The 27322-nt window shown below is 32.6% G+C and overlaps 3 protein-coding genes across 4 annotated transcripts; 1 reads left to right on the top strand and 2 right to left on the bottom strand.

Annotated features, from left to right (window-relative positions):
* Positions 1–1908: 1908 nt before the first annotated feature.
* On the bottom strand, positions 1909–4339 carry LOC105787102 (uncharacterized). The gene is made up of 2 exons (XM_012613550.2): positions 4068–4339; positions 1909–2735 (listed from the first exon to the last, which is right to left on the bottom strand). The coding sequence occupies exons 1-2, from the start codon at positions 4227–4229 to the stop codon at positions 2187–2189; spliced, it is 711 nt and encodes a 236-aa protein (XP_012469004.1). The 5' UTR covers positions 4230–4339; the 3' UTR covers positions 1909–2186.
* A 7709-nt stretch (positions 4340–12048) lies between these two features.
* On the top strand, positions 12049–17895 carry LOC105787109 (uncharacterized). Of its 2 annotated transcripts, XR_001131454.2 has the most exons (13): positions 12049–12184; positions 12270–12362; positions 12466–12530; positions 13585–13639; positions 14144–14233; positions 14327–14411; positions 14497–14592; positions 14777–14961; positions 15072–15160; positions 16366–16465; positions 16539–16579; positions 17178–17257; positions 17444–17895. XR_001131454.2 is itself a non-coding variant. In XM_012613566.2 (12 exons), the coding sequence occupies exons 1-12, from the start codon at positions 12128–12130 to the stop codon at positions 17185–17187; spliced, it is 966 nt and encodes a 321-aa protein (XP_012469020.2). In that variant the 5' UTR covers positions 12049–12127; the 3' UTR covers positions 17188–17356. The 2 variants fall into 2 exon arrangements, 1 of the variants encoding a protein (XP_012469020.2); XM_012613566.2 differs by lacking the exon at positions 17444–17895 and having other exon boundaries at positions 17178–17356.
* A 3476-nt stretch (positions 17896–21371) lies between these two features.
* LOC105787136 (ABC transporter G family member 11) lies at positions 21372–27322 on the bottom strand. Its single transcript, XM_012613579.2, has 10 exons — positions 26762–27322; positions 26389–26678; positions 24833–25004; positions 24614–24736; positions 24358–24486; positions 24077–24271; positions 23894–23980; positions 23093–23365; positions 22904–23011; positions 21372–21984 (listed from the first exon to the last, which is right to left on the bottom strand). Exons 1-10 carry the CDS (start codon positions 27146–27148, stop codon positions 21640–21642), a joined length of 2109 nt encoding a protein of 702 aa, XP_012469033.1. The 5' UTR covers positions 27149–27322; the 3' UTR covers positions 21372–21639.

Here is a 27322-nt window from a genome sequence, read left to right as displayed (position 1 = left end):
AAAATAAGATTAGACGTATAGAACTGAAGGGAAAACATAAATTTAGGGTGAAGTGAGAAGCTTGTAGTGAGTGTAGCTAATAGGAACCTATTAGAGAAAGAATTTCCTATCACCCCCAATTAAGTAGAACAAGGGAGTGAGGATTCATTCTTGAGGAAGATATGGAGAAAGATACCCCATTGATGTGATTCAAGAGGATATCCCAACAACAATGGAAGTAGAGTGCAAAATGAAGACTATTCCCATTAATAGATTCTTTGCAGGCATGTGTGTCAAATGGTTACCACTTGAGCTAGTTTGCTCACATGCCCTTTGTAAGAGGCATTTAATTTCCATCATATCTAAACTCTGCAATTTTTATAGTCTCAGGACCCCGATTATGGCTCTCGGCACAATTGTATGAATCATTTATCGTATGAAACACCTTCCCACACTAGATGCTCTTCTCCCAAGAACACAATATCCAAGAAGCAACCCTAAGAAGTCTTCAATTCAAATCCCTCTATCCTCGTTTGCACGCACAAGATTCCACACATTCGAAGACATAAATAAATCAAAATCAAAATAAAAGAAACAGTCACTTCTACACGTAGAAAAGGAAGGGAACAAGTCCATGAATATGAACAAAAGCTAAACGTCAATCTACATGTTGGCGTTTGTGAAAGCTAGCTTGCATAGAATCTTCAAGTGGATCTTCAAGAAAAGGAACCTTAATTGCAATCATAATACGAAACAATCTACAGAATTTCTTGACAATTGGAAAGTGGTATAAGCAACATAAAAGAACTTAAATATAAAGCCAACGAGATCGTGTCCAAATGGAAAGGGGGGCAATTTTGGAACCTTCATACCTGAGTCCAAATCGGTAAAAATACCACGGAAGTATTTGTATTATAAGTCGGATTGCATTTTGTCCCCTCTACTCATAAAATAGGCAAACCGGTCCATTTGTTAAAAATTCTATCTATTTCTATTATTAAGAACTAGCCTTTGTACGTTGGCATGAGGTAAACGTGGCACACCACGTGTAACTGTTTGGTTATGTCGTTAGTCATATCAATTTTTAATAGTAGAAATGGATGGAATTTTTAATAGAAAGGACTAGTTTGCTCTTTAATCTAACGCACAATGACTAGTTTGTTATTTTTTAAGTAAAGGGTGTTGGTGTGTGAGGATAAAATAAACTTATGAGAAATTAATGAAAGCTTCAAAGTGTGTATCAATCCCATTTTTTTAAGGTTCTATTCGCCTCAACCTATATTATAGTGTGCAAAAGAGTTACCGACAAATGACCGATGACTGTCTACATATTGTATTGATGGAAATAGTCTATTGAGCACTAAGCGGAGTATAGCAAGGATATTACTTTTTATAAAGAATTTATAGAACAATTTAGGAATATAAAAGATAGCAAGAGAATACAAAGAAACTTTTGATGTATTTTTCTAGCGTGTCAAGCAAATGAAATTTGACTCCTATTTATAGGAGTTTTCATATCTCTTCATATGTACACAACTATTTAAATGAATAATTACATTTTTAACAATAAATATGATTATTCAATAGATGTATATTTGAATAATCATGATTCATTGTTAATAACCAAGTGATATAACTTTTGATTATTTATAACTTTTCATTTGCAATTATGAGGGCACAGTATGTATTGAAAATCTTCCAACAAAAAGAACAAAACCAATCCAAATCCCACCCTGTAAAGCCTAGTATATTCTATTTCAACAAAGAAAAAAGTACGGATATCACCCTTTTTTTAAGCTCACTCCTCAGTTTATCACACTTACATTTTACTACCCATTCCATTAACAATACTATATAGCAGACAGAACTATAAAAGCAAGTCATTCCACTAAATAGCAAATGTAGATTTCACGATTAATACTCAACATATAATGCAATGCCTGGTAATTATTTATAAACATGTGAATACACATTAAACTTGTTCTCTTCAAAACAACATGAAGCTCCCATATCCATAAACTAACAACTGTAAGTACAAATGGTGGTAAGAATAAGAACCCACCAAACGAAATTCTAGATTAACAAGGAAATTGATCTTAATATAGGAATTCTCTAGGATAAGTCACCAAGGTCATAATCACATGCACACAAAAAAGTTTCTAGAAAAAATATTAAAAGCTTCAAAATCACTTGCGATAATTGACCAATTATTCCAGATAACCAGTTTTCAGCGTTTCCTCTTTGAATGAGCGGCGATGAAGTTGGCGTGTGAAACTAGTTGTTGTGTCCAAGAAATAAAGAACACATGACATGATGCAGCAGCACAAAAAGAAGGGTATGGGACCAAAGATCCAAAGCAATAGGGGGAAGGATAAGTAAAAGGCTCGTAGCCCGAGCGACCAGGAATAACTTCCTCTGTTTAAGTTTCTTGCAGCATATTCAACAGATTCCACATTGTCTACTGATGAAGGGAGAGTGATCAAGAAGCTCACATGGGCATAATATCTAATAGACTGCACATTGCAAATAAAGGCAACAAGGAAACATAGCAAGATGGAAAAATACTTGATTGAAGAGAGTATACGACTCTTATTGCCATAAAATATTTCTGAAGTTGTGTTGCTAGAGTCCGAGCTGCTGGTTACGAAAACACTAATCAACGAACTAAGAGTGATTGCCACGGTTGCCAAAAGTGTAGATGCCATTATGTTGTTGCGTATTGTTTGTACTGCTAAAACACCATTTTTCAAGGGATCCTGATACATCAAGATCTGATGCTTAGTACATGGACCATTCTAGACACAAACATTGAAGTTGATATCTCTTTACTAGGTTGGGAAGCAAGAAATATTTAAAGAAAAATAAATAATGCAGCCCATATGTTGCAAACAGCAAATTCCCCTGTTATAGCACACTGTTTTGCGGACATTGAATCTTCAAAATATATCTCTACATGGTGGATGCGACAAAGAAAACATATAATCAACTGAATTTTCAAAGGGCATTGGTAATGCTCCAAAACAACATGCAAATGCTTACAAAAAATTCTCCTTATGTTACATCTGATTATTGCAAAATTTCAGACCAGACAAGGAAGTTGCATTCTTTCATAAAGATCTACATGCCATAATCTTAAAGCTCATTAATTAGAGAAAATAAAAGGCATATCTTGGTTAGAAGCTGTCTTTTTCTGTAATCTCCCAAGAACCTAGACTTTCTTATAGCAGCTCAGAGTGAATTGGTATGTTAACAAACTTATCCAAATAACAATCTCATTCCCTTCAATATTCAGATGTGGTGTGTAGCATGTATATGCTACATAATGATTAATCAATAAGTTACAACAGCAAAAAGATGAAGCAAAGAACAAAAGTGTCCTTACAATTTCTTATGTAGCATAACAAACCTCATACTCAAGCCAAGTATAAAAGCATATCAACTATCTAAATTGAGCCAAAGGAAGGAATTTTAGAAACAGAACAAGCTAAGCTACACCTTTTTCATTATGAAGATTTGTATTTATATGCAATAGATATAGATCCATCGGTAAAATTGCCATGGAGACCCCTATACTAAGAGTCCGATTGCGTTTTGCTCTCTTTACTAAAAAAATGAACAAATGAGTCACTGCACGTTAAATCAAAATCAAAGAGCACACTGATTCTCTCTATTAAAATTTCGTTCATTTCTAATGTTAAAAACTGACGTGATTAATAACCAATCAGTTACAAGTGACCGGCTACGGAGACCTCATGCTGACTTGTATGGAACAAATTTTAACAGTAGAAATTGAAGGGCTTGTTTGCTCTTTGATCTTACCTACAGGGATTAATTTGCCCATTTCTTGAGTAGAGGCAAAATGCACTCTGATTCATAATACAAGAACTCCGTTGTAGCTAGATCTATCCACCTTCAAAATTTAAAGTCAAATATCTTCAATTCCTCAAGTACTGCAACTCCTAAGAGCTCAATCACAGCCAGATATTCACTATATCCTACAATATTAATATAATTCCCAAGTTCTAACATGTTTTCATTCATAGCTAGAGAAATTAAAATAATAATAATAGCAGAGAGAGAGGACTTACAGACATCATGGAGAGAACCCATTGGTGACGAGATTCAGCATTTAAGCCGATCACGGTTCTAGTGGGATGCTTGAGAATGGTAAAAAGAAGCCAAACATGATAGAGAGCAAGCTGGAGTAGACCCGCCGGAACCAGTATGAAGTCCAGCTTCTCTTTTTCCATGGCTTTTGGGAGTTTTTTTTTTTTGTCTCTGTTGATCTTTCGTTCAAATTCAATCAGAGAGTTCAACAGTTACAGCTTTACCCGAACAGTCCAAATTAACCCCCCAACAACAACAGAACAACTGTATCCGACTGAAAACAACTAAACACAAAGATGCTTCCACCAATGGCTGATAACAGCAATAAAATAAAAGGTAAACTACACCAAGGTCACTACATTATTAGTAAATTTATGTTTTAGCTACTCAATTTCAAAAAGTTACAAAATAGGTATAGAACTATTCGAAAGTTTTCATTTAAGTTAGTGTATTATTCAAAAGTTTTCAAATCACGGGGTTGTTAAGTTTTTATTTTATTTTATCAAAAGTCCAGTTAGTGAGTTCCAAATGACCATTCGATAATTGATACAGTATATCAGGACCCATCAGTGAGTAGAAGAACATACATTGGATCCAAGTTGATTTAACTACCAATGTCAAAAATCAGAGAAGAAAGCTATTTGGATTTGGTTTGTAAATTCGTGACATTCAAAGTTGTTTTACAAAAAAAATAAAATTGAATCGTAGAAAAGAAAGGTAAAGAGAGCTTTCAATTGGCACATGCAGTGCAAATAGAGAGTGTCATACAACAATGATTTAACAATCTAACGACTTAAATCAAAACTTTCGATTAGTTTATTAATTATTTTTTAACTTTTTAAAATTGAATGACTAAAATGTAAACTTGCTAATAATTTAGTGACTTGGGTGTAATTTACCTAAAATGAATTATGAATTAAGTATAAAATTATTCTTTTTATCAAGTAAGAAAACATGGATTATTTTAAAAAATATATTTTTTCTTGAAAATGTATAATTATAATCTTTCATTTTACTAAGTTATTAAATTAACAATTTAAATTGATAAAATTTTTAGATTCTTTCTATTATTAGGTCAAAGCATCATTAACTAAAATTACTTAAATTGCAGAAAATATAATTATTCTTAAATTTTGTTTTATATATGATTGTTTTTATATAATTTTCATCTCTTTTTAAGCTTTACACTACTTTGTGTCATGAGTTACGTGGTTTATAAAAAATTTATATTAATGAATCAACTATTAGTAAGTAATACTTTGGTAACTTAATTATAATAGGTTTAATTCACGATTTAACTCTTAAAGTATACTTATTTTTATTTTGATATCTAAAATTTTTTGTCTTAATTTGATACCTAAAATATTAATTTCCTTATTTTAGTCTATTTTGTAATGAATGTTAAAAAATACGCTAAGCAATTTGACTAATGGAAAAGCGCCAATGTGACATGTTTTGAACAATGAAAAATGTCAAATGACAATTAAGTTTATTAAAATAAAAACTTTAAATTTAAATTAAAATTATATTATTAAATATTAAAATATTAAAAAATAATTTAAACTTTTACCGATTGTTGATCGATGTTGAACGAGCATTGATTGATTGTTGACTAGCGTTGACCATCCATTGATTGGTCAGTGACAGGCCATGAGCACTATTAGAACACACCACATGTCCTTTTTTACTTTTTAATATTATATATATCATATTGATTAAAAATGTAAAAATATATAATATATATAAAAAGTAAAAATAGTATATAAAAATTGAAAAATATTATAAAATTAATATATATTTAAATTTCAATTTTGTATATTTTTAATATTTATATATTATTTTGAATTTTTAAAATTTATAATTATATGTGTTAGAAATTTATAAAAAAATTATTTTTTAACTTTTTAAAAATATTTATTATATACATTATTTTACATTTTTAATTAATATAATATGTATAATATTAAAAAATAAAAAAGGACACATGACGTGTTCTAATAGCGCCACGTGGTCGGTTAAAGCTTGGTCAATGTTGATCAACTATCATTTAAAGTCAAATGTGTTTTTTGATATTTAAATATTTAATATTATATTTTTTATTTTTAATTTAAATTTAACGTTTTTATTGTAAATAAACTTAATTGTCACGGGACATTTTTTCATTGGCCAAAACATATCACATGGCACTTTTCTATTGGCCAAAGTTGCTTAACAGATTTTTTTAACAACCATTACAAAATGGACCAAAAATAGTGGAAATTGGTACTTTAGGTACAAAATTGGGACAAAAATAGTTTAGGTACCAAAGTGGGAAAATTGGTATACTTTAAAGGCTAAATCGTGAATTAAGTTATTATGAAAGGTTACAAAATGATCATCCAACAATTCAATTTTTCTTTATGATGTGATAGCTTTTAAAATTGGCTTAATAGTAATTTCAATCCTCAATATTCATACATTGTGTCATTTAGTCTTGATTTTTAAAAATTAACTCGTAACATTTTACACATTTTGTAATTTGATTCTTTTGTAATTTTATTTTCTTTGTATCCCTTTAATCTAAAAGCTAAAAAAATAAATTTATTAGCTAAATTTAATCAAAAATATATTTAAAATGGAAATACAAACAAATTCAATATCATGATTTTCACCCTTTTTCTTTCTTTTCTCTTGATACTCTAATTCTCCACCATTAGATTGAACACTAACGACTGAGATGACTCGATCTTCATCGATTCATTCTTTAACAATTTCATAAGGTTCACGCTTAGTAAAATTGCTAATATTTGTGAGAAGTTAAAATGAACTTGTGAAGATTAGATTGACCTTTAGTAAAATTTTTAAGCTTGAAAAGTGTCCAAGAATGTATGAAAATGAAATACATTGTTTCTGAAATGTTTACAACTTGATTTGTGGATCCCTTATTACAGGTCTTGAGACAAAAGAGCCAAAGTGTAGAATGCTAGGAAATTCAGTCAAGACTCATAATGGGCTCCTTGGGCCAAATTTTTACACATGAACACTTATTGAATTCAAATTTGAGCTAAAATTTTAAAAGAATTACAAAACAAGCCACTTTTAGAATTTGACCAAGAATTCAACTAAGTCCTTTAATAAACTTCATATTGGGCTTATTAACATCTCAATGGGCCAAATTTCAAGAACTTGAACTTGTGATCCATTTGCCTTTAAAATTGGCTCATTCAAGCTCGAAAGTGTGATCCATTGCGTACTAGCTTCAAGAATTGGTTTACTAGACCAAGAATTCCAAGATTTGAAGTACTGATTTTCTTGATTTTTGAAATCATCCAAAATAAGAAAATTGGACCAAAATTTGGTTTCTTGATTTTCTTGAAAATAAGAAAGTGAATCTTGATTTTCCTTTTTCCTTATATGCACTTCTAGGGCCTTTGTAACGAAGTCTTGGATAGTCTTATTCAATCTTGCCTTGATTTGCTTCGTCTTTGACTTCATTATTGGGCCTTGAGGTAAAAAAAGTCCATAACGTCCATGATCTTCTTGTTGGGCCTTGATGCATGAACCAGTCAGTGTCGGAGATCAGAGATGAAAGTTGTTTGGATTTTGGTTCATAGATTTGTGGTGTTCAAAGTTATTTCATAGAAAATTGAATTGCAGCGTGAAGGAGAAAAAGAGCTTTCAATTGGTGTTGGTGGTGCGAACAAAGAAGGCTATACAATAACAATTTTAACAGCCTAGTAACTTAAATGAAAACTTTTCAATAATTCAATGACCATTTTGTAACTTTTTAAAGTTGAGTGACCAAAACATAAACTTATTTATGGTTTAGAGACTTAGGGTGCAATTTACCCTTAAAATTTTGTATTCGGTTGTGTAACTGTTTTTCCTGAGTATTAAATATATATGGGATTAGATTAAATAAACATCAAATCTATTTAATTCTATCATTCATTTATACAACATCTATATGAATTGCAAAAATTGACAACATATATTATACGTTAACTAATGTAATTATGTGCATTAAATATAACTATAGATTTAGAGGATGAAACGTCATAAACCGGATCCTCGATTCCACCGTAAAGTTCCACTTGATGATTATTGGGAATAACAATTAAAACAATTTTTGTATGGTCCTTGCCTCCTCTATGCATGAATACTAAGTGATTTGTCATAATTTGATATGACAGGCTTTTTCGATATACTTAAGGAGCTTATTCTCGAGTAAAGTAACGTCTTTTGTATAGTTTTTCGTAATTTTTAGATTTTAAGTTAATAAATGAAAATGGCTCATTTTTGCTCATTTTGTGACCCAATTTGGTTATTAGTGTCATTGAGAGGCCTAACATGTGGTTGAGTGGTGTAGGGGCGTGTTGGATGTTAAAAACAAGCGAAAATGACACCAAAGGAAAGGGTATCGTGATATCCACACCTTGGAATCGCGATACCTCCAACAATATGAAAATTGGAGACCACCTTCTAGTAGTATCGTGATATCCACTTTAGGTATCATGATATCCACCCTTCAAAAAAGACCTTAAGGCTCAAAATTGCCCAAGGTGTCACGATATTCTCTTCTGGGTATCGTGACATCGATATCGTGAGGGGGACAAAATTGGACAAAAAGGGTAGTCTTTGTCCACTCGATCCACTAATCACCTAAGGCCCGTGTAGTGAAAATTTTGGCAACGAAATTCATCAGAATTCAGCCTAAAACAACCAAATTTGGTTGAGGAGGAGAGACACACATATTAGCTTAGTTTTAGCCTTAGTTTTCTCTAGGTTTTCTCTGCCTTAGTTTTCTCTAGGTTTTCTCTTAGTCTTTCTGCAATTTTTCTAGGGTTTATATTTTCTCTTCTTCTTTCTTAGTTTTAGAGTTTATTTTTTTGCATTTACTTCTTATTCTTGATGTTCTTAGTGTTAGTTATGTTAGTTATGTCAGTTATCACTGTAGCTTAGGTTTATTTACACTTTCAGTCCATGTACCATGGTTGTAAGACATTTCTAACTTTAGGTTAATGTATTTTAGTTTTTTATTTTATTTCCAATCAGCTAAAGTTTGTTCCTTTTATATTTATTGCTTTAGATTTTCTTGTTGAATGCATTTACTTTCATGTTCTTTAAGTTTTCTTGCATAAAATGTAAACTTTTATATTTTTCTTAAGCTTTACTTTAATGGCTTCTTTGCTTTTCATTTCCATGTTCATTCTCTTTGTTTTCAACATGAGTAGCTAAACCTAAAAGGAGGTTGGTTGATATGGATAAGTTGCTTTTTGGACAAAGGACTAAATCATAAAAAATTAGACTAAATCGAATAAACCTAAAAACTTAGAAAGTGACGCCCCTAAGGGAATATCTAGGCAAGTGAGGCCGAAAGGTAATATTGTTTCGCACTCGTTCGTTAGTCCCGAATTAATCGGTGAGATCGAGAGATAAATCGAATTAATTCGTCTAAGTCGGTAAACTTGAGATTGAAAGATAAAATGGAGTCAATTAGTAATTTAAGCGATTTAAGTCACTTGTTTGAGGATCAACAAACCACATCGAAATCAACCAACCACCGTTAGTCATTAATTTGGTTAATTTCTTAGTTTTGTACTCATTACAATTTAGTCCCAATATTAACATATTTAATTTTCTTGCAAAATTTCATGGTATGATTTGTCCTACTATAAAATTGTATCAGTAGCCGCTTAGACTCCATAGTATATGCTATCTATCTCTCAATCGTTTTTTTCCTTTGGGTTCGATCCTTGGAATACTCTAGTGTTCCATTGTAACACTATAAATATTACAACTGACCTGTACGCTTACAGTAAAGTCGCGTTTTAAAATTGTTTTATAAATTATTTGTTTTATGCGCACGTGTGAATGCGGTCACTAAGCCATAATATTTTCATGTTCGATGATTGTTAGTCCCAAGCAAATAACTATCCCACTGAGTGTGGTTAACCTTGTGACTACTCAATGACATATGGTTATGGCAATATCCATATAGAACCACTAATACCAATGACAAGTGATCCATTTGGCTAAGCCACTAGGAACCATATTTCACAAGAGCGAGGACCGTTTGTAAAAATGCTCCCACATTGGATTAAACCCAATGAAATGGCTTTGCCTGGTAGAAAGTGCTTTCCCTTTTTCCTAACCCTTAATGAGAAATATTAAAAAAGAAAAAGTAAATTCCCTCCCATGTGTCATTTCAAATTAGTGAAAATATTGAACCCTTATGGTAGTAATCGTATATATTAACTTCTTACATTATTTCTCCATGGTTAACCTATGACATTTATTTTTAGTCATGAAATTGCATAAGTAAACAACCATAGGCCGCGGCAACATAACATTAAACTCGACAACTATAGTTGTTGAGTTCAGATAGTAGGGATAGGATCAGGGTTACCAAGAATATTCGGGAGAGGTCAAGTTACCAAGAATCATTAAAAAAAAGTTCTAAACTCGACACATGTTGCCGAGGTCAGTGTTAGGGCGAGGTTTTAAGAGTCTCTAAAAAAAGTTCTAAACACAACATTTTTGGTTATCGAGTTCATTAGGTTTAGCAATGCTGAAATGACTAGTTAATAAATTTTTACATGAATGATATCTATGGTTGTCAACTTTCAGCAACCTTAAACCCTCTCTCGTCCTATAAATTTTGTTGTTTTTAGTTTGAAGGTATAATTAGGAAAACCTAAAAATGTGGGGTGTCTTTGAAAATATTCACATCCGTAAAGTTGTTGCAAAAACCCAAAATTCAACGTTAAGGTGCATCAATTCAGTTAATCAGTTAAATGTTCTTTTCCTATACTAGATAAATTATTGCTATTATCGTGTTAATGAAATGTTGAAAGTGAAATTCTAAGTTTTGTTATGTTAGTAAAGCTTTCGTAGTTGTTGGATATGTTTTATGCATGGGTATAAGTAAATTATGTTGTTATTTTATTGTATAAGTTCTACTTTTGGTATGAGGTTTGTGTTTATAGTTGTCACTGTAGTAAGTTAATTGATGATGAGTTAGTTGGAATCACTGTTATTAAGAATTGTATAAATTAGTAAAATTTATGGTAATATTTGAAAGTTACATTTTGGAAGGCCAAAGATGACAGATCGATACTTGGCACAAAATTGAATGAAGAGGTTTATTTGATTGATGAAGAAGTTGTATTCTAATCGAGAATGAGGTTCAACATAATCTTTAAGAATGATGCTTCTCTAGATAACATGAAAATAAGGATCCTCAGGAAGAGTATTAAGTGCATCTTTAGCATGGAGTCTAGATTCTTGAGGTCCACTAGAAGAGTTTGTAAATACATTACAGTGTATTTGAACGATAATGAAGATATTGAGGCTATGGTGTTTGGGCATCGAAAAAGTGAGGATGTTTCAATGGAGTTGTCGGTTGAGGTGGAAGGTATGCCTAATATTGTGTATAGGTATCCAATATTGCGAGAATATTAGCTATTCCGAGGCATGCATATGGATCAAATATTTAATCACTATCGGGTAGTTCGTGTCCTTTCCACGAATATTATACCTAGACCTCCATAATGCTAGGGAATTTGACAATACTGAATATTAGTGGCACTTATCCTGGTTTCTATAATTAGGCGTCAATAATGTCGAAGGTTCAATCAACAATGAATGTTAGTGAGTTTTACTCGAAATATTGTAGTCAACACTCATTTATGATAGATGTTCACGAGCTATAAGATAGGAGGATGCTAGTGATGTTATTGCTCACAATAGTTCCAACAATGCATGCATATCGTCTGGAGATGCTTGACAATTGTAACTTTAATGGTTAATTTGAGTCTCATTTTATAACAATCCGATAATGTTATTGATAGTTAATAACTTAAAAGAATTGGGTGATTGAATCGTAATTTTAAACAAAGTTTAGGGAAGTATGTGGCAATTTACCCACGTTAAAAAGCTTAGAAGTTACCAAATTTATGGCTTCTCCTTTCCAATCTTTTTGTCATACCGTTTCTGTTTTTTTTTTTTTTGGGTATCCTTCATCTATTCTACAGGAGTTGTTGAAGCTTCCATAGATGCGATGTCAACAAAAATAGACCTCTCACTCTCCCGACCCAACCGCATCTATCGCCCCTCCGTGCGTGTTTCTCTCTTTCTTTCCCTATTTTCCGCAATGGATTAAAACTAAAGTGATTAACGATGGATTTTATGTTGCCTTATAGGAGCCTCTTGAAGGCAAAATCTTGGTGAAGTCTGCATCTTCCATTTCTCACTATGGAATTCGCATGGCCATCAACGGCTCAGTCAACCTCCAGGTTTTTCAATTTCTGTAACCACTTTATTTGTTGCCAGATATCACGCTACCAGAGTTTTATGGGACTATTCTTTCTTTCTTTTCCTCATCTTTCCTGTTTGAAGGTTCGGGGAGGATCGGCAGGAGTCATCGAGTCCTTTTATGGTGTTGTCAAACCAATTACCATCCTGTACGTTTATTTTTATTTTGCTTACTTATGATTATGATATTAAATCACCATCTCTAACACAGGTGGGCTAATTGAAATCAAACATGAAAGTTTACCTCAACAATATGCAGCCTTCTTTACTAAAATCTGATTTCGAATTGTGCCTGAATCCCTTTAAGCGTTTAGCTAATCTCAGTTTGTCTACGTACGCTTGTATTTTAGATAGATTTATTTTTTCGATTATCTCTCATCATTCCTACTTAACTATAATTGCTAACTGACCCAGACATTTGCTTAAGTTGTAAAAATTGGCATTTGATTTGTTTAGGATGGATGGGAAGAAAGCTGAATTATGTATAGCAGTGTCTTATTTTGTATTTCAAATAATTGAGCAAATGATGTTGAAATTTAATATCAAGTCTATATTGTCAAGAGAGAGGAATCAACTTCTAAGTAACGTACGGTTAAATGGTAGCTAGTTTGGTGTTGGGAACATTGGTAAATGAAACAATTAATAGGGGATGGTTCTTATGATTTAGAAAGTTTGGGATTTCGATCTCAAGGCCTCACACCTTCGATAGTTACACATGTATACATGATGGTATTGTTCTCGATGCTTTAACATTTTATGTGGTTAGCTTTGGAAAATAATGGGCGGTACTTCTCTTTAACAGCTGAAATGGCTTAGGAGCTAGTCATGTTATTTGAAGCTTTTATTCCTAATCCCATATTTTTGGCTCTAGACCAACTGTGCCTAGGAAACCTTGTCCTGCATAGGTGTTAGGCTTCAACATAGGGTGCTTGAAGTCTTTATTAGAAGCACTTCTTTGATAGTAACGGTATCATTTTCACTTTCTTTCTGCATTATTTTCTTACCGAAGCTTGGAGGTGTACTCGCTACATGCATTATGGAAATCCTTTTACTTAGACTATTACTTGTGGTAGTTCTCAAAATAACCCAAGGGTTATTCCAAATTCATCATGTGTGTATGACTTATATTAATTTTCTCAAGCACTTCTTATGTTGAACCTATGCAAATATATTTAGAAGTTATTCTTCTTCTTATCTTTACAGGAGTAGGACCCTTGAGATTAGACCATCTGGGAAAATTGTTTCAGGTACAACAGAGGTAGTACATCAATATGAAATTTATAGTTCCCTTATGTTTGTGTACTTGTGCAAATTGTATTTCAATTTTCCCTTTTATTTCTTACTCTTTTTTTCCTTTGCAATGTATATTATTGCCGTATACAGGATTTACATATGTTTATTTATTTTTAGTTTTTGAACTAAGAGGAAGACAACTCACGCCAACTACTGTATGCTTAAGTGAGAGTTTAACAAGTTCAATGCAAAAATACAACTCTGTAATAGTGGTACTTGAGCATGAATCACGGCCCCTACCATAAATTCTAACCTTTGAGAGAGCTGAGAGGCCTAAACACCACATTTCTACTAAAAACTAGAAGGGCCGAATTCTGGTTTGTGTGCTGGCAACAAGAGTTTAACAAAACATGGTTGATGCAACTATCTTTTAATTAGTTTTCTGCCCTTGATGGTTGATTCTCATATTTTTTATCAACTGCAAGTACCACATATGTCCATTAGAAGTCATGCTTGTTTGTTGTGACAGATACCTTTCTCTATAACTCTGCGGAATCCTAAAGAAGATAATTCAGAAAGGTTTTATGAGACCTTCCATGGAACCAATATTAGCATCCAGGTGACTATTTTCTTATCCTAGAAATCTCTCTGTTTAATCTTGTTGTTCAGTCACTATTGGACTCTTTATTTATTTTAATCAATCATGTTACAGTATTTGGCAACTGTAGATATAATGAGAGGATACCTGCACAAATCATTATCTGCTACAGTGGAATTCATAGTAGAAAGTGATAAAGGCATGGCTCAGTTTAAAGTCTTCTTCTCAATTATATCAACATGAAATAAATTAAATGGGCTTTGTCTTTTGTGACATCTTTGCAGCTGATCTTCTTAATCCACCAATTTCTCCTGAGATGGTTATCTTTTACATTACTCAGGACACTCAAAGACATCCTATACTTCCAGAACTGAAATCAGGTTTTTGCTATTTCCCATGTTCTTGCTCTAGCATCATTCAAAATTTAAAGCAGGGAATGTTCGGTATATTTTTCATAGTTACATTTGTAAGAGATCAAATGATGTAGAACTTCAACATCATTGCATTTGAATTCTTATATGGTGATTTCATTAACCCACGCTGACTGGATGTTTGGCTCAATAGGTGGCTTTCGTATCACAGGAAGAATATCCACGCAATGTTCGATGCTTGAACCTCTCAGTGGAGAACTAACAGTGGAAGCATCTGTGCTTCCCATTTGTTCTATTGACATTCACTTACTTCGTGTAGAGTCAGTTCTTCTTGGGGAAAAAATCATCACTGAAACTTCTTTGATACAGACTACACAGGTGCAATTCTTCTCACTCACTGTAACTGTTTATTCATTTGATATATCTCGGATGAAAAGAAAAAAATCAGTTGATGTATCATGTAACATCTTTCACTTATTCTCTTCTAGATAGCAGATGGAGATGTCTGTCGCAATATGACTTTGCCAATATATGTTGTATTACCCCGTCTTTTGACTTGTCCAACTGTTTTAGCCGGGTAAGTTGCAAATGCATGCAAGTGACTGTGTTTTATCCTGGTAAACTTTGTAACTAACCAGTGATCAAATGAGTATCATTATCTATGACTTCTAAATGAAAATGTTAAGTAAATTATAGGGAACTTCTTGGCATGCTAACTTGATAAATTACCATATTTTAGAGTATGCTTTCTATGTTAATAGGATATTTTCTGCTTGTTTACAAATAATGGATATACTGCATAGCAAGGTAAAGGGGCTGAAACCTAAGAGGTTGGAATGTGGCAGATATTGATAACTTCTGCAATATCTTTCACCAAAAAATGATGCAAAACTAACAAATTTAGATGAAAAAAATAAAAAGCATCTTCTTGGCTATTTTCCTCCCTTATTAGGATATAAGGCCTTTTGCATTGGTGTGGTCTATCTTTAATATCTTGATGCAGACCTGTTCCCCATTGTGTGGAATATAATTTGATGAGTGAACATCAACCAGTTGTAGACTACCTAATTTTCTGGGGAGCAGGGCTTTTTCAGCTTTCAGATGTTTCGTTAAAGATAGTTTACAAACTTTTGTGAACTTATTAACCAATAAACCAGGTTCTCACCCTAGAATTAAGCTTCCTTCTATTTGGAGGTTGCTTAGGAGTGTATGCCCAGGTCATATCTGGCTGTGAGCGTAGAAATCTTTTAACGAAGAGGAACTTGGTATATAAAAGATTGGGAACAAGCTAATCTAATTTCTAATAATCTCTTAGAGATTATTCTGATTGTAATACATCTATTAGTCTTTCTTGGGAATTCATCATCCAAGTTCCTTTCTAGAATAACTTTTTCTTTTTGCTGCCAGGCCCTAGTAATATTAATATTTATTAAGTCATTTTAAACCTATACATATTCTCACTATAGTCATTGTCAATCTGATAGAGACTGCTTAAAGATTATCTTACCTTGATAAATTCAATCATACTTGTTAAAATTTACAGTAGATTACCAGATCCTGATGTGTTTGCATAGAAATACAGTTTTGCAATTAAAATGAATGTGAAAGTAGACATTTCAATAAAGTCGTTACAGCAATATTGGTTAATTTATCAATAATTTTAAGCAGGCAACAAGAATTATGTGTTCACATTTCTTCATGATAATAGTTTTCACAATTGATATCATTCTTATAACTATTTTCTATGTAATTTGTGTATATGTTCTGAAATATTCTGTGCAGTCCATTCTCTATCGAATTCAAAGTTGCAATAGTCATCTTCTTTCAGTCTGAATTATCCAGATTACATCCAAAATCTGATCCACTAACTCCAAGATTATGGGTAAGTATTATTCCAGGTTTCTTTCCAAAGTGAATCTTTTTGCTGCATCTAAATCTGTCTTTTCAAATTTCAGATGGCAATGGAAACTCTCCCACTTGAACTTGTTCGAGCAAGGTGAGCTCCACAAACTTTTTGAATATCGATATTAACCAGTATAGCTGTAACTATGAGACACAAAAAAAGGAAGAAAGAAACTTATGCATATTTATGCGTCATATTGATAACATGCTTGTGCTTGATTAGTTATAAACTTAAATGTGTAAGCAGCTTCCAAATTTGCAGATATTGGGAACTTCAATATGGGTGTACATATTACTATTCCATAGGATTGAAATAAAACATGTTTAAACTGGTGCTTAATTCAATTGGTTCCTAAGATGTGGTATTTAGCAGGTTTGGAGTTTGAATTCCAGTATCTGCATCCCTTCCCTTTATCAGTCTGAGGCCTTTTCTTATACCAAACATAATAAATAAATAATAAATAAAACATTTTTCTGACCCTATCCTCTCCAAGTAAATATAAAAAAGGGTTTAAAATTACATTATCCTATTCTTACACCGTTTTGTGTTATTTTTCCGACATCTCTGCTAAACACCCTTATAAATATAATGAAGTAAATTCTCATAAGAATGAATGAGATAGGTGTGAAGATCCCTTTAAAGGTGCAGAACTGCAGATATTTGATACAATTTTTTGTTCTTATTGTCACAGGGAAAGATGAAGTCAATTGGTTAATTGTGCGGATAGAGTTGGTCTTCTGTCTTAAACTTTTTGTTTCATTTTTAGTTTGGGTAAGAGTTGGGTTTGTGTGTTTTTTTTTTTTTTTTTGGAATTTGGATCTTTCAAATATGGAACATTTCAAGTGAATCAAGTATGAGAACTTTTTGTGATCAGAACAAATTAAATTTTTTTTTTTTTGTATTTGTTTTACTGAAAGATTGTTCGGGTGTATATATATATATGTATATGCAATGCAGGCCTTGTGCATCTCGGACTATGGAAAGTCGAAGGTTTTCTATGATCTACTTCATAAGAACTGAATTGTTTGGGTAAAAATAAATATATGCTATGCAGGCCTTATGCATCTTGGACTGTAGAAAGCTGAAGGTTTTCTATGATCTACTACATAAGAACTGAGCAGTGTAGGCTGGGAACCACCAGGAACCGTAGGAAGGTAATTGGACATTGGAACTATTTAGTAGTTATCATAGTTTCTTAATGATGAAATGAAATGACCTTTTACCACTGATTTCCCTTGGTATATATAACAATAAACACTGTATTGCTTAAGCATGTAGAGAAATGGACCATATCTCAGAACTCATTAGCAGCTGAAATTGTTATTTTAATTAATTTATGTTTGTGCAGTTTGTTGAAAATAAAAAATCGACACTGTATGTTGCATCATTGCAATGTAATATTTTGGGTATTTCGAGTTTTCTAATTTTTGCCAATTTTGAATTGTGACCTTTTGAGTTTTCTCTTTTTAGCGGCAGCAAAGTTAGGTGATTTGTTTGTAAAAATGGAAACTAGATATAGGAATCTGATAAAATGGGAGTGGTATTCTTTTGTAAATTGAGGAGATTGACCGAGATGGTAAAGGAATTAATATTGTGTATTTTGGAAATTCTTATAGGCTTACTTTATCCCAAACAATCACAATAACTGGATTAAGTGCTTATAAAAAGAATGTTTATCTCTCATTGTCGGGTGTGTATTAAATGAGCACAAATATGTTCTTTGAGGAACCTTTGTTTGAGTGCAGAATCAGAAGCATTTTGAGTTGTTTATTAGAGAGATTAATTTGTTCTGTGTAGGAAGAACCGATTTTGTGATGTAGTTTCACTTAAAAGTGCATTAGATTAAGGTTGGAACAATTCCTGAATCGGTAGGTGTACAAGAATGTCAGCTTTTCTGAATGCAATATTCAATGAGTAAGGTCTTCAAGAATTCATGCACAGGTCTTCAAGAATTCATGCACATTTCAAAATCTGTTTTTGCAAGAGGCTTAGGTTCGAAAATTTTAGACATCTAATTTTTATGCTAAGTTATGTAATATCGTTAATGAAGCATTTGTTGTTGGTGAAACATTCAAATGTCAAATTAATGTGAAAGGTGAGGAGGTCTTTGCCAAAACCATTTGTTGTTGGAGTCATTAAGGCAAAATATATCTGACACCCTGAGAATAGATGAATTGATTGGTTTCTTACCAACTTTTGAGATGAACCTTAAAGAGATTAAAGTTGACTGAAGCATAGCCCTGAATATCAAAACCTCCGTTGCAACATCTGCCTCAACAAAAGAATTGTAAAAACAATTTTCACTTCTCACAGAATTTTAATAAAATCTTTAGAAAATTCCAGTAGACGAATAAGAGTGAAGATGTAGGACATATTCTTAGCAGGAATAATAAAGGTTAAATGTTAAAGAGAAAAAACCCAAGGAGAAAAAGAACTGTATACAATGGCAACACTAACAAAACAAGTCTTTTAATATAACATGGAGTGATGAGGAGAAGATGAAGAGCACATTGGCAACTATGTTGCATTTATAGTAAAATCAGAGACTATAAACATTTCCGCCAAGTAAGATTTAGAAGAATTCAATGGTGATGCTGAGCAAATGGGACTTCGTTTCCAAAGTCAATGAATCCTTAAAAAAATGAGATATTTGGCTTAAAGAATGAAAATAAAAAGTATATTCTTATAGAAGATCGTGAAGCGTAGTTGTTGCTCAAGCCATCTTGAAGAAGGCAGGAGCCAGAAGCTAAAAGCTTAATAAAATTCTTGCTTCCAGTAGAATAGAGACTAAGAAGTTGCTAAAACTTCTCTTTAGAAAGAGATATCTCAGACCAAAGAGATCAAGTAGAAAAGAGAGCCAATATGCCATTATTCTAGTATGATTGGTCACGTTGAACCAAATTGCTACAAACTTCTTAATGATCTGAGATGTTGCAACTATGTTACATAAAAACCAAGAACAACGAGGGGATATCGGTGGAAATAAGATTAGAGGCAGAAAAAATACAAAATATCTGATTGCTGCTCGTATTTCTTTGATAGTGAATGTTCGAGACATATGATTAAAGGGAAAGAAGTCCTAAAAGACTTACAACAATCACTACGAAAGAGTCACATTTGATGATGAGAAGAAAGGAAGGATTCTTGGTAAGGGAATTCTAAATATTGATGGATTTACTTGAGTTGAAGAACATGTTTCCAGTTGAAGGACTAAAAAAAATCCTGCTTAGAATCATTCATTTGTGTGATCAAGGACTTCATGTAAAGTTCCCAAAGGAAGGATGTGAGGTAACGGATCAAACCAGTAAGCAAATCATGGAAGGAGCTAGGACATTGGATTCCATGAAGTGGAAACAAGACCTTGAAATGTGGCATCAACAACTCGACCATGTGGATTATAAAAGTCTCGAAAGAATAGTTAGATATGATGCAATACGAAGGCTACCTAAACTTGATGGAGTAGTAACAAATCCTTATGGAGATTGCATGAATGGAAAACAACATTAGGTGACACAAAATGCTGCAACATATCAATATAGTTACTTCATATGGATCTAATGGGTCCTATGCAAACAAAAAGCCCATGTATTTGTCTGTATGAATTTTTTAAGGAAATGTCAAAGATCATTGGAGTCTTAAAGAAGTTAATGCATCAAGCTCATGAATAAGAACAATTAGTTGATTGGTAAGGTGATCAGAATCAGAAGTGACTATGGGAAGGAGTTCGAGAACGGTGAATTTCTAACCTTCTATGATTAAATAAGTATTATTCATCGAGTTTTAATACCGAAAGCTCCACAACAAAATGGAGTTGTGAAGAAAAAAAATCGAAGGTATATGTGATGTTAAACTCGAGATTTATCATTATTCGAGTGTTAAGGCAATTAAAGCAACCTATTATGTTAATATCAGTGCATCAAAACAGTTTTCGAGCCACTAGATCTAATTTTGGCCTTTATTTTTTCAGAAAATGCTCTGAAATCACCAAATCCAACTCTTAACTCTTAGACTTCCAACTTTGTTATGACTTCTTGATAGTCGAATCGTCATACAAATCAGACAACTTCTTCTCATTGATTTGCAACCCTTCACCGTTCAGATTCTTTAAATGATCCCTCTTACCTTTCTTGTATATTGTTTAGGGCTAAGGCTCATGCCTGCCTCTTTGTCCCCACTTTTGCCATGAGATTAAGATGAGGTCATTTAGTTAGACTTGTTGTGCATCAAATGTAAACTCATAGGATTTATTGATTTATTTAATTTAAATATGTATTGATAATTAAAAGTAAATCTGATAATTTTGATTCAGACTTAAAAATTTAGTTTGATTAAGTTAAACAACATAAATATTCTATATTAAAAATATATTTATAAAATTATTTCAACAAATGGCTATGGGTGGAGTAGTAAAAGATTTCTATATAAATTTGTTGGTTAGGATGATAATAGAGCGGGGCAAACTAAATTTGTCACTGCTTCACAATCGTCACTCTGCTCCACCATCCACCCACTCCATTATGGATGTATAATCTTGAAAACTATTATCACCTCAATAGATGTTAGATGCATCCATCTTCACCCCACCTTGTTTTGCTTCGATTAAACTTTTGCAACTTATCTTTAATATTTTCAATATTTTTCAAGGCAAGTAAATATTTAAACATAATTCATAAAAAAAAAATATCAAAACATAAAACATATGAATTTTTCTATAACATATTATTACATTTTTACCTTTTTAATAATTATATATATATGCAATTATAAAATTGTAATTCCATATAATGAAATGAGGTGTCAAAAAAAATTATCCCATCGCATCACGTCCCACGTCCGCTTTTCAAAAAAAAAATTCACTTCACTTAGAGCAGATGAATTCAAAATCTATTGGGAAATTTGAGTTTTACCATCTCTTGTAAATGATTTTCAAATAATGTTTTTTAGCTGTTTTATTCAAAGATTACATAAAAAAAAATGAAAAGATATATCCTCATAATAGTATTAATTACCTCGTAACATTAATTTAACCCACCATTTTATATATAGAATAGATAATAACAAAAAAAAAAAGAAGTAAAGCCTAAGGAAGAGATGTTAATGATGTGAGATAGCATGCGAAGCATGAACCTAAAATCTAAGCATGAACCTAAAATCTATCTTTTATCCCTTGTGGTAGCTACGTATGTTCTCAAGGAAGGTGACTGGGTGAGACCATCAGGTGCCACCGTCGTGTTCTGTATTCCATTCTTCTGTTGCATCCTTCTCCTGGCTATCAAACCTCTGATCCATGGTGTAACATCCTCACTGATCTTTATCATCAAGAAGAATATGATTCGATATATTATGATCATGCTGAATATAACACTCAGATCGATCCACTTGGACCGTCTTACATTGATTTGGAACACGTTTTCCAGTATGTATTCACCAGGGATCTGGGGAAGCTCTGGGGACTGGTTCTTGAATAGCAATCCCTTTAGATCATTTTGGTATTGCCCCTGAAAAAAAAAAACCAGTGTTAGTAATGAGCCAATTGCATCAATCCCCTACAAAGCAACCATGGCAGAAGTAAATCACTGAACACATTATTATTCAAACCCACGATGTGAGCTATGGCTATGGGGTAAACACGGCCAATAGGCCAAATATTGGGGTCCCATCAACCAGTATTTAAATCTTAACAATTGGGGTGAAGTCAGAAATTATTTTGAAAGGGTGAAATTAAGTTATATATTTTTATGAGAGCTAAAATATAATTTCATCATCGTGTTAGGGTATATCTTTATAATTTTTAAAAGATTAAACTAAAATTTTATCATTTTTAGGGGCAAATTACAATTTGACCATTTACTAGCTTATAATTTTATAAAAGTTAGAAAGGTCTAAAGTGATATTTCCCATTTTAGGGAAACACTCATGATAAAATTATAAGTTAATAAATGGTAAGTGAAAATATTAGTTTGACTCCTTTCAATTTATAAAATTATAAATTAATAAATGGTTAAATTGCACTTTGCCTCCTCCAAAATTGATAATAATGTAATTTAACACTTTAAAAATTATAAATTTATAAGCTAATACAATGATGAAATTGTATTTTAGCTCTCATAAGAATAAATTACTCAATTCTGCACCCCAAAAAAAAAATTTCTGATTTCACGCTGGTTCCATCAACCATTCTTAAATCCTAACAACTAAGGCGAAGCCAAAACTTATATTTTGGGGAGCAGAATTAATATATGTATTTTTATGTTGCATTAGCTTTATATCTTTATAATTTTTAAAAGATTAAATTAAATTTTATCATTTTTAAGGGGCCAAAATGCAATTTAGCCATTTGCTAACTTATAATTTTATAAATTTTAATGGGGAAAAAGTACTATTTTTCCACTGGAACAATTTCATTTGGTACTTCACCTGTAGAGCCCAGAAATGGAAGCTGATGTAGGACATTGGGTAACGCCAGACAGGTTTTGGGATATCATTGGGGAGCCTGAAGTACCCAGAAACAAGCATGAATATTCCCTGCAACAAAACACAACTATTGTGTAATCCTTCCTAATAAACGTTAGTAAAAAAAGGGATAATTGTGAAAGTAAGACAAACCTGAATCCCTGCTCCTATGATAATACCCATCAGAAAATTAGGGACAATACTGGCTATGGCCATCATCAAGCTCTCAACCACAGTAACACTAGCATAAAGGCACAATACGAAGAACAAATAATGTTCCAAACCCGGGTGAAGACGAACCATGAAGTAACAAATAGTTCCAGAGATGAAAGTGATCACAATGAGGAATGGCATAGCTGAGATTGTATTCCCAATAACAAATGCGGTAACACCATAGTGCCCATTTAACCTTTCCCTTTGAAAAACCTACAAAACAGGGACGAAGCCAGGGGCCAATGATGAATCATAAATTATTGGGGGACTAAAATATAATTTTATCATTATACTAACATGTAATTTTTTAAAATTGAGGGATTAAATGATAAATCTACCATTTTTGGGGGCAAAGGCCATTGCATTGCCCCCTTTGTCATGGAAGTCAGATTGCAATTTACCTTCTTTACTAAAAAATTAGCAAATTAGTCCCTGTACGTTAAATCAAAGAGCAAATTGATCTTTTTAGTTAATTTTTTTATCCATGTCATGTGTTAAAAATAGGTGTGGCTGATGAAATAACTAACAGTTACACATGGTGTGCCACGTGCACCTCTTGTTGACGAACAGGGGCCAGTTTTTAACAGTAGAAATGAATGAAATTTTAATAGAAGGACCAGTTTGTTGTTTCATCTATTGTACATGAACTAATTTACTCATATTTTGAGTAGAGGGGACAAATTGCAATTCGATCCTTACTTCCTTCACGGTACTTTTACCGTCGATCATATGAGTACTCACCTTCATGTCCTCTACAAAAGAAGGGAACCCACCAATTGACATGAATGTGACAAAACCGAAAACAAAAGATGCACATGAACCCCTTGCCTGGTACATAAGATAATAAAGCTGATTAATAAGCACAATTTCTAGAGAAAAAAAAAACAAAAAGCTGTTGTTCTACTAGCACTTATAAGACAGTACCAGAATTGAGTTGTAGCTGGTTCCAATATTGAGATAAATGGTTCCAATACAGACAGTGACTACAACATATATTAGTAGTCTCAGCCAATAATAGCCAAAGTCTCTGGACATGTTGATGAATGAGCGTTTGGTTAAAGTGTATGACTGCATCAAGAAGCTAGCTTGACTGCCTCCAGAATCTAACACGGTTCCTTTCTGCAATATACCAAAAAACATGATTCAACTGCCAATAACTATCAATGGAAACCAATGCAAGGAGAGGTGGGTATTAAACTACTTACAACTTTGGATATCTCATCAACCCTTTCCTTTGCAGCGTAACATTGTTGAGATGTTCGGTAGAAATCAGTAAGTTTTCGGATGGCTTCGGCTGTGGTTATTTTCTCAAGTGGATCATCGCTTGCCTCGAACTGATTATAAAGCAATTACCAACATAAATAAGGCATTCTATAAGTAAAGAAAGGGATTTCAGTCATATAAATGTGGAATGTAGCAAAGTAGGAAGGAATAGTAAAGAAAGGGAAATGAAGGAGATACCCGTAATTTCATGGAACCTTTAAGAGTAGCCTTAACCTTGTCAAAATCAGAATTGATACATCTAAGAAAATGATCAGATGGGTTTCTCAAGGCAGGGCATGGAAATCCAGCTCGAGCAAAGAACTGCATGCATTATCCACAATTCAATAAAGAGTATGTTAGTAAATATCCAATGTATATCTATAAAGAAGGAAGCAGAGCTCAGAAGAAAAGTGTTGCCTCGTATGCTTCAGATGCTTGACCAAAATAAACAGTTTTGCCCCCTGACAGCAAATACAACTGATCAAATAGCTCAAACACTTCACTACTGGGTTGATGGACTGAAGCAATCACTGTTCTACCATCTCTTGACAGCCCTCGTAATGTCTGGGTTACGAAAAATGCCGAAGCACTGCCATTTTGTATACATAATGTAAGAAACAATTGTAGGTTAAGACATTGGAATACACCTCATTAAAAGTTTTTTAATAAATATTGTATTATGATACAACCGGTGATAAATAAACCCTAAGTATTATATATAACTTGGTTAAAATGGTAGGTTGAGTATGCATGGTTTATCATTCACATTCAAAATTATTTTCAACCTAAATAAAAATTTGGTCAATAAGCAGCTTTTCAAATTAAATCTTGATTTTAAACCGAAATTTAACCCAAGTCAAAATATTTAGCTTTTAATTTTCAAGAAATCACTTTTTTTATTACCTATTAAATCTTCTACTTCACGATATCATTTCTATAATAGACATCTTCTCAAAATACATTTTAATAACAATAATAAATACTATCAAAATTTTTAAAAGCATCTTCTACTTCACAACATATAAGTGTATGAAAAGATGAAAATACTTTATAATAATATTTATTAATCATTTAAATTTTAATTTTAATATTTTCTTTAGTCAAATTAATATTTGACCCATGATATTATTTTTAATATTTTGTAAATGAAATTAGTATTGAATTAATTCGTAATATTTAACTCAAAGACAAAGGAATTTATTTTCAAAATTAAGATGAGAACTCCTTTCCATTCTTCCAAACGAAGCTTTAAATGGTAATTAAGCTTTTAGCAATTAAACCATAAGGGTAAAACTTAAAGAAGGTTCTCTAGGACCTAGAAGATTCCTTTTAGAACATATCAAACAAACACTAACTTTGAAAATCAAAATAATAAATTGGTAAAGTTCAATAATAAATCTTGCATCATCAAACTAAATCTTGCATTATCATAAACATATTGAGGATATGTGCCCAAAATATATCTATATTGGGTAAAAATATCATATAGACCTCATATTAGGTATTACATTATTTTTGGCTTCACTTATTTAAAAATGAGTAAATTGATCTCTGTATATTAGATCACAGAGTAAATTGGTCCTTTTATTAAAAAAATCATTCATTTGTATGGTTAAAATTGACATAATTGACAAAATAACCAAATAATGACACAATGTATATGAACTAGTTTTTAATAGTAGAAATGGATAATTTTTTTAACAGAATGATTTATTTATCCATTTTTTTAGTAAGGGAGACAAAATGTAATCTACTACTTAATACAAAAGCCTTTAAACAAGTGATTCCAAAAACAAGTAAAAAACCACCAAACATTTTACCAAGTCCACTACAAAAAGTGATAAAAGGAAAGAAATAGAAAAAAAGGGCAAAATCAACAACAAGAACAGTTTACTATATTAGGGAGTTAAGCCAATTGAAACAAAAGATTATGTCGGAAACACAGTATCTATAGAAAAGAGATATAAGTAAACCTGTCAAGTCCACTGGTTGGTTCATCAAGAAATAGCAATCTAGGCCTCATTAGAATTTCAAGAGCTATGCTAACCCTCCTCTTTTCTCCTCCACTAATCCCACGTAAATGCCAATTCCCGATGACGGTATCGGCACAATCTTGGAGCCCCATCTCGATAATAGTACTTTCAACAAGTGCTCGCTTCTCGGACCATGGCATCTTATCAGGCAAACGTAATCGAGCCGAATAAGAGATTGTTTCTCGAACAGTCAGTGTACCAATCAAGTTATCATCTTGAGTCACATAGGCCTAAACACACACAAAAGTAAATGAAATTCAAGATTCAAGACATAATAAGTGAGGGACTAGAACGATTAAACAACACTACTTACTGCGGTCCCGAAGGAAAGCTTGGTTTTACGACCATTGAGAAGAATGGTTCCTGATAGGAAAGCATTGGCAGCTAAACGACTTGAAAGCGCATCAAGAAGGGTTGATTTGCCAGAGCCTGAAGGACCCATTAGAGCTGTTAAAGTACCTGGTTCAGCATAACCAGTGAGTCCTTCAAGTACTTTTTGAGTTTCACCGTTGTTGAGAGTTACCATTACGGTGAGATCTTTCCAAGTGAGTCTGGCTGATACATCTCCTACAAACTCAGTGTTAGTCTTCTCTCTCCATAAGCTTTCACTTAAAGGACTTAAACCACCGATCACCATCCCATTCCCTGCTGGTTTATTGGATTCTATCTCCATCATAACATTGCTTGCTGAATTCCTCATGATGAGATCAAATAGCTATTGAATGAAATTTGTTTAGGTTTTTAAGAGAACCCCATGCAAAACATATACGATCATAAACTTGGATTAAAATAAAAACTAGTTTTCTTGTTTGAGAGCTGGTTTTGTGTTCACAGAAGAATTAGATAGATAATGAAGAATGGATTAAAAAGAAAA

This window comes from Gossypium raimondii, chromosome 7, assembly GCF_025698545.1.
Source record: "Gossypium raimondii isolate GPD5lz chromosome 7, ASM2569854v1, whole genome shotgun sequence".
Taxonomy (NCBI): domain Eukaryota; kingdom Viridiplantae; phylum Streptophyta; class Magnoliopsida; order Malvales; family Malvaceae; genus Gossypium; species Gossypium raimondii.
This window is presented reverse-complemented; position numbering and strand designations above follow the sequence as displayed.